Source organism: Camellia sinensis, chromosome 14, assembly GCF_055761805.1.
Source record: "Camellia sinensis isolate YWXY chromosome 14, ASM5576180v1, whole genome shotgun sequence".
Taxonomy (NCBI): domain Eukaryota; kingdom Viridiplantae; phylum Streptophyta; class Magnoliopsida; order Ericales; family Theaceae; genus Camellia; species Camellia sinensis.
This window is the reverse complement of record NC_138974.1, coordinates 30,639,777-30,654,781: the sequence shown is the minus strand read 5'-3', so window position 1 is coordinate 30,654,781 and position 15,005 is coordinate 30,639,777. Positions and strand designations below refer to the sequence as shown.

General features: G+C 34.8%; 1 protein-coding gene across 2 annotated transcripts; it reads left to right on the top strand.

Moving 5' to 3' along the window:
* Positions 1-7,143: 7,143 nt before the first annotated feature.
* Positions 7,144-10,845, top strand: LOC114270187 (receptor-like cytosolic serine/threonine-protein kinase RBK2). Of its 2 annotated transcripts, none has more exons than XM_028211633.2 (9): positions 7,144-7,734; positions 8,192-8,255; positions 8,347-8,727; positions 9,187-9,438; positions 9,542-9,696; positions 9,905-9,984; positions 10,071-10,206; positions 10,300-10,449; positions 10,527-10,845. In XM_028211633.2, exons 3-9 carry the CDS (start codon positions 8,364-8,366, stop codon positions 10,692-10,694), a joined length of 1,305 nt encoding a protein of 434 aa, XP_028067434.2. In that variant the 5' UTR covers positions 7,144-7,734; positions 8,192-8,255; positions 8,347-8,363; the 3' UTR covers positions 10,695-10,845. The 2 variants fall into 2 exon arrangements, with proteins under 2 accessions (XP_028067434.2, XP_028067433.2); XM_028211632.2 differs by having other exon boundaries at positions 7,251-7,734; positions 8,160-8,255.
* Positions 10,846-15,005: the final 4,160 nt, after the last annotated feature.

The following is a 15,005-nucleotide window of genomic DNA, read 5'->3' as shown; positions in this document are numbered from 1 at the left end:
TTTTAATAATTTAATAATGTAGTTGTAAAAAAAAAAATTTGAAATTCATTTACAATTCGAGTAATTCAGGCAACTCGGGTTTAACTAAGGTCGGGCTTGGCCAGGTAATCTCAAGTTACAATTTGAGCCTGGACAAGTCTTAGCACAACTTGAACTAAGCTTAAACAACCTCTCAACCCGACTGAACCTGCCCGAATTGCACCCTAGTTATAGTTATTGATTTTACATACCTCTCCCCCTTAGGGTTGGAGAATATTTATGTCATATGTTAATTTGTTCTCCAAGTTTTATAACTGCCTTTGGAGTAAACGTGTTCACTGTTTGATTGAAGTGATTTTTGTGAACAATTCAACACTGAACCAAGCACTCTGTTTGGTTTTGAATTTTTAAAAATAATTTGTTAAGTTTTTAATTCATATTTTTGTAGTTTTTGAGATTTTTTAAAATATTTTAATCAATTTTTTTAAAAAAAAATTAGATCCAATTAATCTTGATATACTTAACAAGTATAAAATTTGTGTAAAAAATTTATTGAATACAACAAAATATGAAAATTTATTGAATTTTCTTAATTTTTGTATTTTTTTTATTTAGTGATTTTTTTTAAAAAAATACAAAAATTATAATTTTTAAGTGTATTTAGATTAGATGTATGTAAAAAAAATTTAAAAATTACGCAAAATATTAAAAAAATTCACCCAAAAAAATCAAAAATCAAAAAATTCAATTTTTAGAAAGTCAACGTAAATCAAACAATGTGATTATTATGCTAATTTAGAAAACCAAAATAGACGAAGTACATGACTAAATATTGGGGTGGTTTGGGATGTTTGGCCTGTTTTTTATCTTTTTGGATTAAAAAATTGAGGAAAAAAATAAGGATGTTTGGATTAATTTTTTGACTTTTTATGAAAAAATGTGTATTAAAAAATTGTATAAATTAATGTGTAGGGAAAAATTAGGATTGAGAGTCGTGTAGTCGTAATTTTTAACTTTTGGTGAATAGTGATAACTTTTTAACTTTTTAAATAACTTTTTAGTTTTTTGACTTTTTTTCAACTCGTCAAACTTGGCCTAAATATACTTTTTGACTTTTTATGAAAAAAAAAAATATATATATATATATATATATATGCATAAAAGTAGATAAAGCTAGTAGAAAAATAAAGAAAAAATATTGATTGATATGACCCAAATAAATATATATATATATAAAAAATATATATATATTTTTTTAGTGCATATCAAACACCTACTTATTTTGCTAATCTCAATCACATAGACGTCTTTGGTGCAAGAAATTATTGACAGTAAATCTGAACTATTTAATTTTGCGGATCTCCCGTGATCCCCAATTCAAACTTCTTGTGATATTGTTCGTGTCTCTCATGCGTAGAAAAGAAGTGATTGTAAAGATACCCCGCATGTACAAGGCAACAGATTATGTATTAGACATGATTGATTGATTACAAGAATTTATTGCTTCTTCTCCAAGAACCAATCATCAAACTCCTCTTTCTATCATGAATTCTTTGCTTGCTTCAGGGTTTTATTATTTGCCATTCGTGTTGTTGTTGGTGATTGTAATTAATTATGTTGAAATGATTCTAAAGTATCTGATAATGTTTTGTGCATTGGCAATTCAATACCAATAATTGAATTCCACTCGACAATTACAGTGTAATAATAATAATAATAATAACAATAATAGTAATAATAATAATATATCACTCAAATTTATTATATTAAAAAATGAAAATTAAAAAAAAAAAAAAAACCATAATCAATTGTGTCTCTTATCTTTCCCTAGTAGTACTCGGTGCAAAAATGGTTGATTCAACTTTAGCACAATTTTTTAAATTACTATTTGAATTTAGAATTTAGATAACAAAGCGTGGAGAAAAAAATGATAAATGTGAAAAGAAATTGAACTTGTATTTTATTTTTCTTTGTTTTCCTTTTTTTTTTCTTCATAAATTTTTATCCAAATATAAAATCTAAATGCAATTTTAAAGAAAAATTGATCTATTTTATAATATACAAACAATTAAACATTATACAATATGCAATTACTAGTTTTTCATATGAACAATCAATGTCAAATGGGATTTTTATTGAAAAGTTCAATTTAGAAGTGTTTTAACTCAAGAAATTTATGAAGGAATTTTTTAACCCATTTAGTCCCATATATGTATAGTTTTATTCCATAAAGTCCATTTTCTTGATTTACACTATTTTCTTGGACACTTATGCCCTTATATTTAATTTTGATACCCTTATAAATATTTTTTCAACGATTAGCAATTTAATGATGTGAACATTCATATTTTAAAATTCACATTTGTAGGAATGTAAATTGGCCCGTGGGCGGCCCGAAATCCGCCCGCGAGCCAGGGCGGGCCCGGCCCGTTAACAATGTGAATATTCACATTGACATGTTAAAATTCACATTAATAGGAGTGTAAAATTGGCCCCCGTCCCGTGGCGGCGCGAAACCCGCCCGCGGCCCATTGGCGGCCCGGGGCGGGCCCGGTCCGGCCCGTTGACAATGTGAATATTCACATTGACATGTTAACATTTACATTGATAAGAGTATAAAATTAGGTCGCGGCCCATGGGCGGCCAAAAGCCAGCTCGCAGCCCGGGGCTGGCCCGGTTCGGCCCGTTGACAATGTGAATATTCACATTGACATGTTAACATTCACATTGATAAGAGTGTAAAATTAGCCCGCGCCTCGTAGCTGCCCGAAACCCGACAACAGCCCGTGGGCGGGCCCGGCCCGGCCTGTTGACAATGTGAATGTTCACATTGACATGTTAACATTGATAAGAGAATAAAACTAGATAGCAGCCCAAGGCGGGCCCGACTCGGCCCGGCTCAGCCCGTTGACAATGTGAATATTCACATTGACATGTTAACATTCACATTAATAGGAGTGTAAAATTGGCCCCCGTCCCGTGGCGGCGCGAAACCCGCCGCGGCCCATGGGCGGGCCGGGGCAGGCCCGGTCCGGCCCGTTGACAATGTGAATATTCACATTAACATGTTAACATTCACATTGATAAGAGTATAAAATTGGTCCGCGGCCCATGGACGACCAAAAGTTCCCCCGCTGCCCGGGGCGGGCCCGGCCAGGCCCGTTGACAATATGAATATTCACATTGACATGTTAACATTCACATTGATGAGAGTGTAAAATTGGCCCGCAGCCCGTGGGCGGCCCGAAGCCCCACCGCAGCCCGAGGCGGGCTTAGCCCGACCCATGACAATGTGAATATTCACATTGACATGTTAACATGCACATTGATAAGAGTGTACAATTGGCCCATGACCCGTGGGTAACCCGAAGCCCGACCTCGGGCCAGGGCGGGCCCGGCTCGTTGACAATGTGAATATTCACATTGACATGTTAACATTCACATTGATAGGAGTGTAAAATTGGCCCGCAGCTCATGGACGGCCCGAAGACCGATCGCAACCCGAAGCGGGCTTGGCCCGACCCGTGACAATGTAAATATTCACATTGACATGTTAACATTAACATTGATAGGAGTGTAAAACTTGTCCGCTGCCTGAAGCTCGCCCGCGACCCGGGGTAGGCCCGGACCCAAACCCGGGCCACCCATGGGACGCGAGTCAATTTTACACTCTTATCAATGTGAATGTTAACATGTCAATGTGAATATTCACATTGTCAACAGGCCCGGTCGGGCCCGCCTCGGGCCGCCCACGGGCCGTGGGCGTGTTTCGGGTAGTCACGGGGCACGAGCTAATGCTACACTCTTATCAATGTGAATGTTAACATGTCAATGTAAATATTCACGTTGTCAACGGGCCGGGCCCGAGGCGGGTCGGGCTTCGGGCTGCCCACGGGTCACGGGCTAATTTTACACTCTTATCAATATTAATGTTAATATGTCAATGTGAATATTCACATTGTCAACGAGCCGGGTCGGGCCCGTCTTGGGCAACGGTCGGGCCCGCCCTAGGCAGTGGGCGGGTTTCGAACCGCCCATGGGCCACGGGCCAATTTTACACTCCTATCAATGTGAATGTTAATATGTCAATGTGAAAATTCACATTGTCAACGGGTCGGACCGGGCTCGCCCCGGGCCGCCCATGGGACGCGAGTCAATTTTACACTCTTATCAATGTGAATGTTAATATGTCAATGTGAATATTCACATTGTCAACAGGCCGGGTCGGGCCCGCCCCGGGCCGCCCACGGGCCGTGGGCTAGTTTCGGGCAGCTACGGGGCGCGGGCTAATTTTATACTCTTATCAATGTGAATGTTAACATGTCAATATGAATATTTGCATTATCAACGGGCCGGGCCCGCCCAGGGCAGCCCACGAGCCGTAGGCGAGTTTCGGGCCGGCCACAGGCCGCGGGCTAATTTTACACTCCTATCAATGTGAATGTTAACATGTCAATGTGAATATTCACATTGTCAACGGGCCGGGCCGGGCCCGCCCCAACCCGGGCCCGAGCCCGGGCTTCGGGTTGCCCACGAGTCATGGGCAAATTTTACACTCTTGTCAATGTTAATGTTAATGTTAATATGTCAATGTGAATATTCATATTGTGAACGGGCCGGCCCGGGCCCACCCCGGGCGACGGGCTGGTTTCGGGCCGCCCACGGGCCGCAGGCCAATTTTACACTCCTATCAATATGAATGTTAACTTGTCAATGTGAATATTCATATTATCAACGGGCCGGGTCGGGCCTATTTTTTTGGCTTGTGGGCCGGCCCGGCCCGACTCAAATTTTTCTCGGCACCCACGAGGATCGACATGAGCCGGGCCCCTACACATTGACGATATAAACATTTATATTGACGATGTGAACATTCACATTAAGGGTATTTTGGTAATTATGTCACCCATATGACTTATTGAAACATAAGAAAATAATGTGAACTAAATGGAACATAAGTAGATGAAAAGGGTATTTTGGTCTTCTTATCTCAAATTGGACCTAATGAAATAGTAAAAAAGAATATGGATTGGATGGAATAAAACTCTTAGAAAATGGATTTATCAAAAAAGCTCCCAATGTCAAATGTAAGAACAAAAGTGAAGGAATGTATCAAGGAATTGACTAAGTGGTAAAGATTGGGTAATAAAATTTACAATCTTAAATTCAACTCCCTCCAAAAGGAGGAGGTCTTGGTCCCTGTTGTGAGGCCCATTGGGGCTGTGTTCCGATGATTCGAACTGTGCACTGTAAAGTTCGTTGAATAGATCATTTATGCAAAAAATTAAATAAATTAGACTTTGTAGTCTCATAATAAAAGCACATTTATTTTTCAAAAAATAAACGGTTAACATGATTTTAATAATTTTTTAAAAATAATTAGGACTTGATTATGGGATTACAGATGTCCGATTAACTTGATTTTTTAAATGAATAATATACTTGACAAACCTTACAATGTGAACAGTTCAGATTATCAAAATACAATCAAAAAATGCCTTTACGAGATCTCATAGCAGGGCTGTTGTGCCATAAGGCACAGCAACAACCCTCAATCCCCCAAAGGATTATTAGAAGTTTGTCACGTCATTAATTTTACAGTTACTTGATATATGCACAAACTGATTCAAACACTTACACTGTTTGAGGATTTAGAAAGGAAAAATAAAAGAAATTTGTGAAACTATGTGACATATAGATATATTTTATTCACATTTCACCTATCTTTTATATTTCTCCTTTTAAATCTTTTTCCAAATCATTCAACCAAACATAGTGTTAGGCCTCATTTGGGAACAGGTTAATTTAGTAACTTTTTAGTTATTTGATTAAAATATGAACAAAAAAAACTAGTATGTTTGGGATATTTTTTGACTTTTTACAAAAAGATATGCAAAAAGTAGAGAGAAAAAAAAAATCTTTAGTTGTGTTTGGTAGAGTTTTGTAAATATAATTTGCAAGTATGAGTTGTATTTTGAGTTTGTGAGTTGTGGAATTATGATTTGAGTGTAGAAAATTTGTTTGGTTATGAATTTTTAATAGAGTGTTGAATTGAGTGTAGAATTGAGTTTTGAAAGTTTGATTTGACATGTGAAGTAAGAAAATTTGTTTGGTTATGAGTTTTGGAAAAAAAATTTAAAACTTAATTCAAATTATATTAACTCATAACAAAATACACTACTTTCACACTATTAAAAATTCTGATCAACATTCATAACCAAACTCTTTTTAAAATTCAATTAAAAAAAATTATTATTAACAGAAAATAACATTAATCAATTTTTTAATTGAAAATACTACAAAAGAAATAATTTTTTTTCAAAATAAATATTCAAAAAATTTAAATCATAAATATTTAAATAATTTAAATAATCTAAAAAATTTAATAAGTAAAAAATTAAAATAAATATTCAAAAAATTTAAATTGTAAAATTTTAAATAATTTAAATTGTTAATATTTTAAATTTAAAAACAACTATGCACTCAAATCGTAACCAAACACATAAAACAAAACTCAATTAAGAAATTATTTTTAAAACTCATAACCAAACTCATAACTCGAAACTCCATAGTACTTTTACAACTGTATACTCAAATCGAAACCAAATACATAACAAAAAAATTAAAATATTTAAAAATATTTTTATAAAATACAGTTTGAAATTATTTTTATAAAATATTTTCAAATTAAAAAAATTAAAATCGTAATATTTTGAAATTAAAATATTTAAAAATATTCAAAAAATTAAAAAATTAAAAAAATCATAACATATTTAAATATTAAAATATTTAAAATCTTAACAAAATTTAAATATTTTTAAAATATTTAAATATTTAAAAAATTAAAATATTGATTTAAATTGAGTTTTGAAAAAAGTTTTGAATTATGTGTTTGGTTATGAGTTTTGAAAACTAATGATTATGTTTTGAAATGAGTTTTGAGAAATGGATGTAGAATTATGATTTGAAAGCTCCAATCAAACAACACACTCAAATCAATGGATAAAATTATATTTTGAGAGGTTTACCAAACAGAGCCTTTGACTTTTTAGTATGAACTGTTGACTTTTTAATTTTTTTTAATGATTTTTTGACTAAAAAAATCATTTGCCAAACGATACCTTAATTATAAAAGTTTAAAAGAGGAAAAGGTTGGACACCAACCATATGGCGTCCTACGGACTTTTGTTTGACGCTTATGATATTTTTTTTTTGTTTCAGATATCAGCAAATCTAATGTTTATTGTAGTAGTTGTTATATTTTTACTTTTATGCTTTGACCTTGAGACTCGCCCTCTAAACAGAATGTCAAATTTTGCGAGCTAAGTGGGTGCAACACGTAACTGTTACAACTCCTCAATTTGGATTATACCAGAATTGATTTGGTGGATCACGAAACACCATCATGATCGTTCGTTTAATTACATATATTCAACTATTTATTTTATTTTTATATTTTTAAATTGGTGACATTTTTTTTAAATTTTAGTTTGCAACTATTTTTGAATTTTTTGGGAGTACATGATCACGTACTGAGAATATAAAATAAAATTTTTGATTAGAGAGCTTGCACGCAGAGAGGCAATCTAAAATATCAATCACCTTATTTGATTTGATTTTGATTGATTTTGTAATGATAGTTTAGACTCAAGGAATAACAGAATGTTGAGTACGGTGCGGTGCGATCGTTGAAGTGCAGCAAGTGCAGTGGCCTTTGCTTTTCAGTTCTGACAATCTTCAGATTCTCTTTCACGGGTAAGCCAGCAGACATCTCCATTCTTCTTGTTCTTTTCTCAGGAACCCCTTGTTCGGATTTATTTTCACTTATTGTTGAGTTTCAGTTGACGGGTATGCATCATCATTTTGCATGACTCTTCCATTCTGGGTTTCTTCTGCTTCTAACTCTGCAATGGTTTCTTGTGCTGCTTTTGGGTTCAATTGGTTTTAGTTCATGTTGAGACTTTCTCTAATTGTTTAGTTTCTCAATTATTGCCTGTTCTCTTCTTTGGTGTATTGTAACATACCTAATGTATTTTGGGACTAAACGCGAACATCTTGAATTGCTTTCTTCTGCTGTCTATTTATCGTTGTGTTTTCACGTGTGTTAGTGTTTGTTTCTCGTTATCTTGGCCTCCCTAAACTTTCTGATCTTGAATTTCCTTATGATGGGCCATTAACAGCTTGCATACCATTTTTCCCCCAATTGAATTAGGCTAAACTTCATGCTATGACGATGAAATTGAATCCTCTGTTCTCTGTATCTGTTTCTTCTAAAGGTAAAAATTTCAATCTTTTTCATATATTTCCAGTTTTTCTCTACACAATGCATAGCCCTGATCATGCTGCAAACTGTTTCTTTCTTGACAGCATTGTGATTTTTTGGAATGGTGGGGAAGGAAAGTTTGTACCGCCCTATTGTAGTTCTTGAGGACTACTTAAGGACCGCAGAATCTGAAATAGTCTCTTCCAACCCGAGCACATCCGAATTTGAAGTTCAAGGAAACTCAAAGCTTGTATCGCTATGGCGTGGTTTGGTCCAACTACTGAAAAGCAGATCAAAAATACCATTACCCACCTTGCATCCTCTCAGCATCATGAAGCTCTCAAGGAGAATTAGCAGTAACATGAAAGAAGACATCAGCACTGCAACAAATCCCCTTTTCGATACTGATTTGCGCTATGTCATGCCTCGGTGGAAGAATTTTAGCCTCTCTGAACTCCAAATTGCAAGCAACTGTTTCAGCCATGGTATGTAGTTTGCTTCAAAATTTGAAATTTATAACCAATTTCCCAACATCATGACCCTTGTGGAACTGTGCTCATGTGCCAGTTATGCATAGAATTTGAGTTGTAGAGAACGTTGTGGGTGTGTCATATAATCGTATTCTACCCAGTTTGTGCTTAAAACCCAATGGTGAACCGCATGACCTGATTCATTCGTTATGTCACCTGATTTTTGTTGTATTTGGATCCTACTATATATTATGGTTTATTTCAAGAATTAGTTTGTGATATTATAATTCCTGTTACAGACGCCTTTGAGAGAGACAGATGCCCCTTATAATTTCTCCTCTTTTGATAGTGAAACCCTGTATTGTTATTCACTCATGGATGTAGGCATATAGTTAAACCACATATATTTTTTTGTTCTTGTGTGATTGCTTTGTTTTATTTTCTCATTTTTTTTCATTTGCTCCATCATAACAGAAAACTTGGTTGGAAAGGGTGGATATGCTGAAGTTTACAAGGGGCATTTGCGAGACGGGCAGGTTGTAGCGATTAAGCGGCTGACACGAGGACAGACTGAAGAAAGAATAGGCCACTTTTTATTGGAGCTCGGGGTTATGGCCCATGTCAACCATCCCAATACTGCTAAATTGATTGGATATGGGGTTGAAGGAGGAATGCACCTTGTTCTTGAGTTCTCTCCACATGGAAATTTATCTTCTCAGCTTCATGGTTTGTTTGTAATTTCTAAATTCCAGTTATTGTTTTCCTCCAAATTTTACATGCTGTAATACAATGGAGTAAAACTTGTATGATTTTTAATTTACTTTAACAGGTTCAAAGGAGAAACTAAGCTGGAATATTAGGTACAAGGTAGCACTGGGAACCGCTGAAGGTCTGCTGTATCTTCATGAGGGTTGTCGAAGGCGAATCATTCATAGAGATATCAAGGCTGCAAATATATTGCTTACAGAACACTTTGAGCCTCAGGTAATTTTGCTTTTCAAAATTTTATACAAAACTTATATTCGGACATTTGTAGGGATGAAAATTTACAGCAAAAGATACTTCTATAATCTTGATTTGAACTCTGATTCATTTAATTCTTCTATGCATGACCAAACCTATCTAAAACAAAATATGCTTTTCTTAAGGTGTTTTTGGGAGCCTTGAACCTCAGTAACTATTTTCAATTCAGATTTGTGACTTTGGGCTTGCAAAATGGCTGCCAGAGCGATGGACTCACCATACAGTGTCAAAATCCGAAGGCACATTTGGGTAATTTGAAACCTAACACGTCTCATCCATCTGTTATCTCACACAATATTTCATTTTGAAATCTTTTTTCCCCCCTTCAATTGCAGCTATCTTGCTCCCGAGTACTTAATGCATGGCATAGTAGATGAGAAAACTGATGTTTTCGCCTTTGGAGTGCTGCTTTTGGAACTTATTTCTGGGCGTCGAGCTTTGGACTACTCAAAGCAAAGCCTTGTCGTCTGGGTAAGACCTCCAAACCCGAACTTCCCTTTATAATACATGTTTTCTAAATAAATTGGATGAATTGACATTCAGAGGTTTCAAATTTACTTATAGGCAAAGCCCTTGCTCAAGAAGAACAACATCAGAGAGCTTGTCGATTCTTCTCTTGGTGATGACTACAACTCGCTACAGGTGAACCTGATGGTCTTGGCTGCTTTTTTATGCATACAACAATCTTCAATTCAACGTCCCCGAATGAGACAGGCATGTTCTCAATATAGATTATGCACTAATTATGTAAAATTTTGTGAAATTAAACACCAACTGATTTCCACTTGCAGGTTGTGCAGCTTCTAAAAGGCGGCCGAGGCAGCCTGGAGTTGGTGAAAAAATATGAAAAACCGTCTTTTTGGAGGTACTATGTAGAGCTTTTTAATGCAGAGGAATACAATGTAACCGGGGGATTAAACGGTCTTCATCGGCAGAAACAGCTGGCTTTGGAAGCCTGAAATCACTGGTTTAAGAACTTTGTTGATCTATAGAAGCATCGTGCAGTCACAAAAGAAACAAGTGTTTTTTTTTTAATTTTCATTCTTTGTTTTTGTGTGTATTAAGAAACAAATTTAATGAAAATTAGAAAGCATTCACAATTTTTTACAATAATGATTCATACCACTAAAAAAATAACACTAAGGCCATCTCCAACCGTTCATCAAATCTAACATCAAATTCAAATTTGATGAAAAAAAGTTGCTTTTTGTGCTCCAACGGTTGCACCAAAACAGTATTAAATTGAGAAAACATCAAACATTTCACCAAACTGAGGACTGTTTGCTCCTTTCACCAATTCACTGTGCATAGCCATTGAGTTGGAAAATTTTACATTGCGGGGTCGACCACCCAGTTGACCACCTGGGCGAAATGAAGGCAAAAACTGGAAATTTGCTCTTACCGGTCGACCACCCAGTTGACCACCTGTTTGATGCACGCTACAGTAACGATTGGAGCTGTTGGTATCAGAATGAGAAAATTGGTTTTTTTTAACTCAAATTTAGTGAAAAATTTGTTCAACCGTTAGAGATGTTCTAATAGCACTAATGCATTGGGAATATCAAAAAAAAATTTAAAAAAAAGACAAAAAAACAAGGCATGGTCCACTGCCACATCATTAGTTGTGCTATTAGAGCACCACTTTTAGTGCTCTCAATCATTTTTCTATTTTTTATACGAATTATGCCATGTTTGGTTTGTGTTTTGAAATTTGTTTTTGGAAAAACAAATTCAAAAATATGTTTGGTTATAAATTTTTTCAAAAAAAATCTAAAATTACTTCTCTCTCTATTACACATCAATCAATCACTTTTTCTATCTCTTCTCTCCTTCTCAATCACTTTCTCTCTCACATATATCTACTAAACTATAACAAAATATCAAATCATCCCAAACTCTAAAACTATTTTCAAAATATAAAACCAAACAAACCAAAAAAATTTCTAAACTCTCTCCTTAATTTTTTTAAAAAAAATTTATCTCAAAACACAAACCAAACACACTCATTATTTTTTGTGCGAAGATAGCTGTCGGTAGCAATTTTTTATTGTTTTAGACTCTTTGAAGTGACTTGTCTTTGATTATGCGGGAACTACATTCACGTTGCACTAAAACATAAAAGAGTTCGTTTGGGAAGTGGGTTGATTTTTTGATTTTTTTAGTTTTTTTGATTTTTTTGTAAAAGAAAGAATGTAATGATTATGAGTTGGATGTGATGTTTTGTCTTATTGGGCTAAAAAGCCCCAAGTTGGACTTTCCAAACGAAGCCTAAGAGTTTTAGAAATTAAATGTTATGATCTTTAAAAGTAAAAATTTTGTTATAAAAGACATTTAAAGATCAACTTTCATCGTCAGGAGGATAATCACAAAAATGTCTTCCTAAAAAGTAAAAAATAAGATTTTTAGTGACAAAATTTTGAAAATGTCACTAATAAATAGAATAAAATAATTTGGTCTCAAAATAATTTATTTTTTGAGAGAAAAAATTTTGTCCCAAAAGGATAATAATTCATCACTAATGTCTAATTTTCATATCTAAAAATATAATGACGACATTTTTAGTAATAAAAATAAAAAATAATTTTGCTTTTAAAGGCTGGTTTAGCATGTTTAAAAAAAGTCAAAAAGTCATTATCCTATTTAAGTCACATTATCTTATTTAAATCACATCACCTCTCCAACATATCACTTCAAGTCCAATTCATATTTCATAAAAAATTAAAAAATACATTTATTTAAATTATACCGAACAACCCTTTAAATCCTAATCTCTAGACATTATTTTTTATAGTGTTGGTGCGCGCAGGTATTTGAATTAGAGTAGATGATGTCGTGCCATTATTATGTCACAATTTTCATTATTCTGTTCGGTCCTCTTGGGTTCTGCCCGCACGCAATACAATGCCACGTGGTTATATGTTTATTTAATAGTCTTATATTATTTTTTATTTTTAGTATTATGTAATTATTAAGGGCAAGTTCGAATAGCCAAAAAAAATCATTGTAAAAAAATTTAATTATTCTCTATATTTTTTTTAAAAAGTAAAAAGTTAACTAAAATAATTAATTTCTAAAATAATCCTAAGTTTCTTATCATTAATTGGATACACTGTTAATGTAAAATTTAAAAAATCTCGCATGCACTGTGCCATAAAACCTTGTGTAAGTAAATTATTAAATAGTCTCAAAGTATTATATTTTGCAACCCCGCTACAGACCCCAGTGACTTCCGACCCCCAGTGACATGACAGCTGATGTGTAAACACAGCTGGAAAAAAAAAAAAAATCTGGAAAAAGAATTTTTGATCATTGAAAGAATTTTTGTGGACAAGATCGAGAGAGAGAGCACTGCGATCAAGATCGAGAGCACTGCGATCAACCAATTTCCTTCCTCTCATCCATCTTCGGCGTCTCTCTCTCCTCCATCTCCAGCGACTTCCTCCATCTCTAGTTTCTCTCTCTCACGAGCATTGCGATCAAGATCGAGATCGCCTGAAGGGGTTATGAGACTTATTTCCCATAAATTGTTGCAATTTAAATCTCAAATGCATCTTAATCCTCAGTATTTTTATTAGATTATATTGAAATTGCTATACATTGGCAAATGGGTTTGCTATAATACACTGGTACATAATATTAACAAGTTTTTGATCTGGCAATTGTTGATTGAATTTGTTGAACTAGTGAAGAAAATAAAAGGAGAAAGAGAAGCATAGAAAAAAAGAAGACAAAATCAAAATCAAAATCAATTCGCCGGAAGTCATAGTGTTGCCGGCGTTTATGTTGACTGTGTTTGTTAGTTGGATCAACTGGTGAGTGTTGAAATTATGGACAGGGCTTCTATGGTGGTGGCCATGGGTCTTGAGTCAAGGAAGAGAGAGGGAAAGAGAGAGAGAGACGGGCGTCCTTTGTAGGAGTCAAGGGAAGGAGAGAGTCGGGTGTCCTTCGTCGGAGTCAAGGAATGGAGGGAGAGAGAGAGAGATGAGAGACCTGTAATGAAATCAAATTTTGAATGACTTCTGAATGATGAGAGAGAAAGAGAAGGTGCATGTGCTGAAGGTGCATGTGAATATCACGTGATTGTCCACATCAGCTGGGGGTGGGTGGGGGTCGGCCTAACTGGTGGTCCGAAGCATTAGTCTATATTTTGTTGCCTACATAAGTGTTGTTTGTGCAGATTAAAAGTTGATAATATATATTATATATTAAGGAAAAAGAAATTTTTAACACAACCATTCTTATAGTTCCAATGTCTCAAGCTAAAATATCTAATTTTTTGATTTTAAATAATTAAAAAATCTTCTATTTGCCAACTCTAATTCAAGCAAAATAAATAAATAAATAAATAAAATAATATTCCTTGATTTATGACTTTTAAATGGAAAGTATATCAAATTATCAAAAAAAAAAAAAAATTAAAAGTATACAAATCCATTTCAAAATTCAAATTTGAAGGCTACTAAATATGGAAAGCAGTTTATGAATTTAAATTTAAAATTCGCACAATATAAATTTAAAACTATAATGATTTATTCCATGATTAATAGGTTTTAAATACGAATTTAAAATTATCATAAGTAGCTCATAATTTTTTGTATTAGAGTGACGTTGAGATTATCTATATAATTTATACGAAAATATTTTTAAAATCACATACAAAATTATTTTTAAAATCAAAACATCTATTTGAGCTTATTTAGGTATAAAATTTAAATTCATAATTACCATTGTACAAATTTAAATTTGCCATGCTTTACTCCATGATTTATGAATTTAATTTAAATTGTACGGGGGCGAAATATCCTCTGCTTTCCGTACTCCTTGTACTCTGAGCTTCTCTTGACGGCGTCTACCTGGCAACACAAAAACAGTGAGCTGCCCGGCGGTGGTGTGCCGGATAGACCCTCCGACGATCAAGTCAGCTCACTTGAGGAAGAGGAAGAAGACTGAGAGAGAGAGGGTGTTCTCTTTTGGGAAGAAGTTGCATACCTCTAACGTTCGCCCTCCTCCCTATTTCAAGGTTGGCCATGCAGCCTCAAGATCATGCGCGCACTACCTTTGCTGTCCTTCCCTGGACAGGTGGCAGTACTCGCCTCTCACCACCTTACGCGTGTAAAGGCTTAGTCCTCCCAATAGTACATGCAGAACTGCCTAACGGTATTGAGGCATATGTGGAGCAGATGTCCCTTCCTTCGTGCCATTGGCCCAGGTGGCACACCTGACCGCAGTACCACGACCGGCCTATTTCCCAAGAAGAACTATCGCTATAG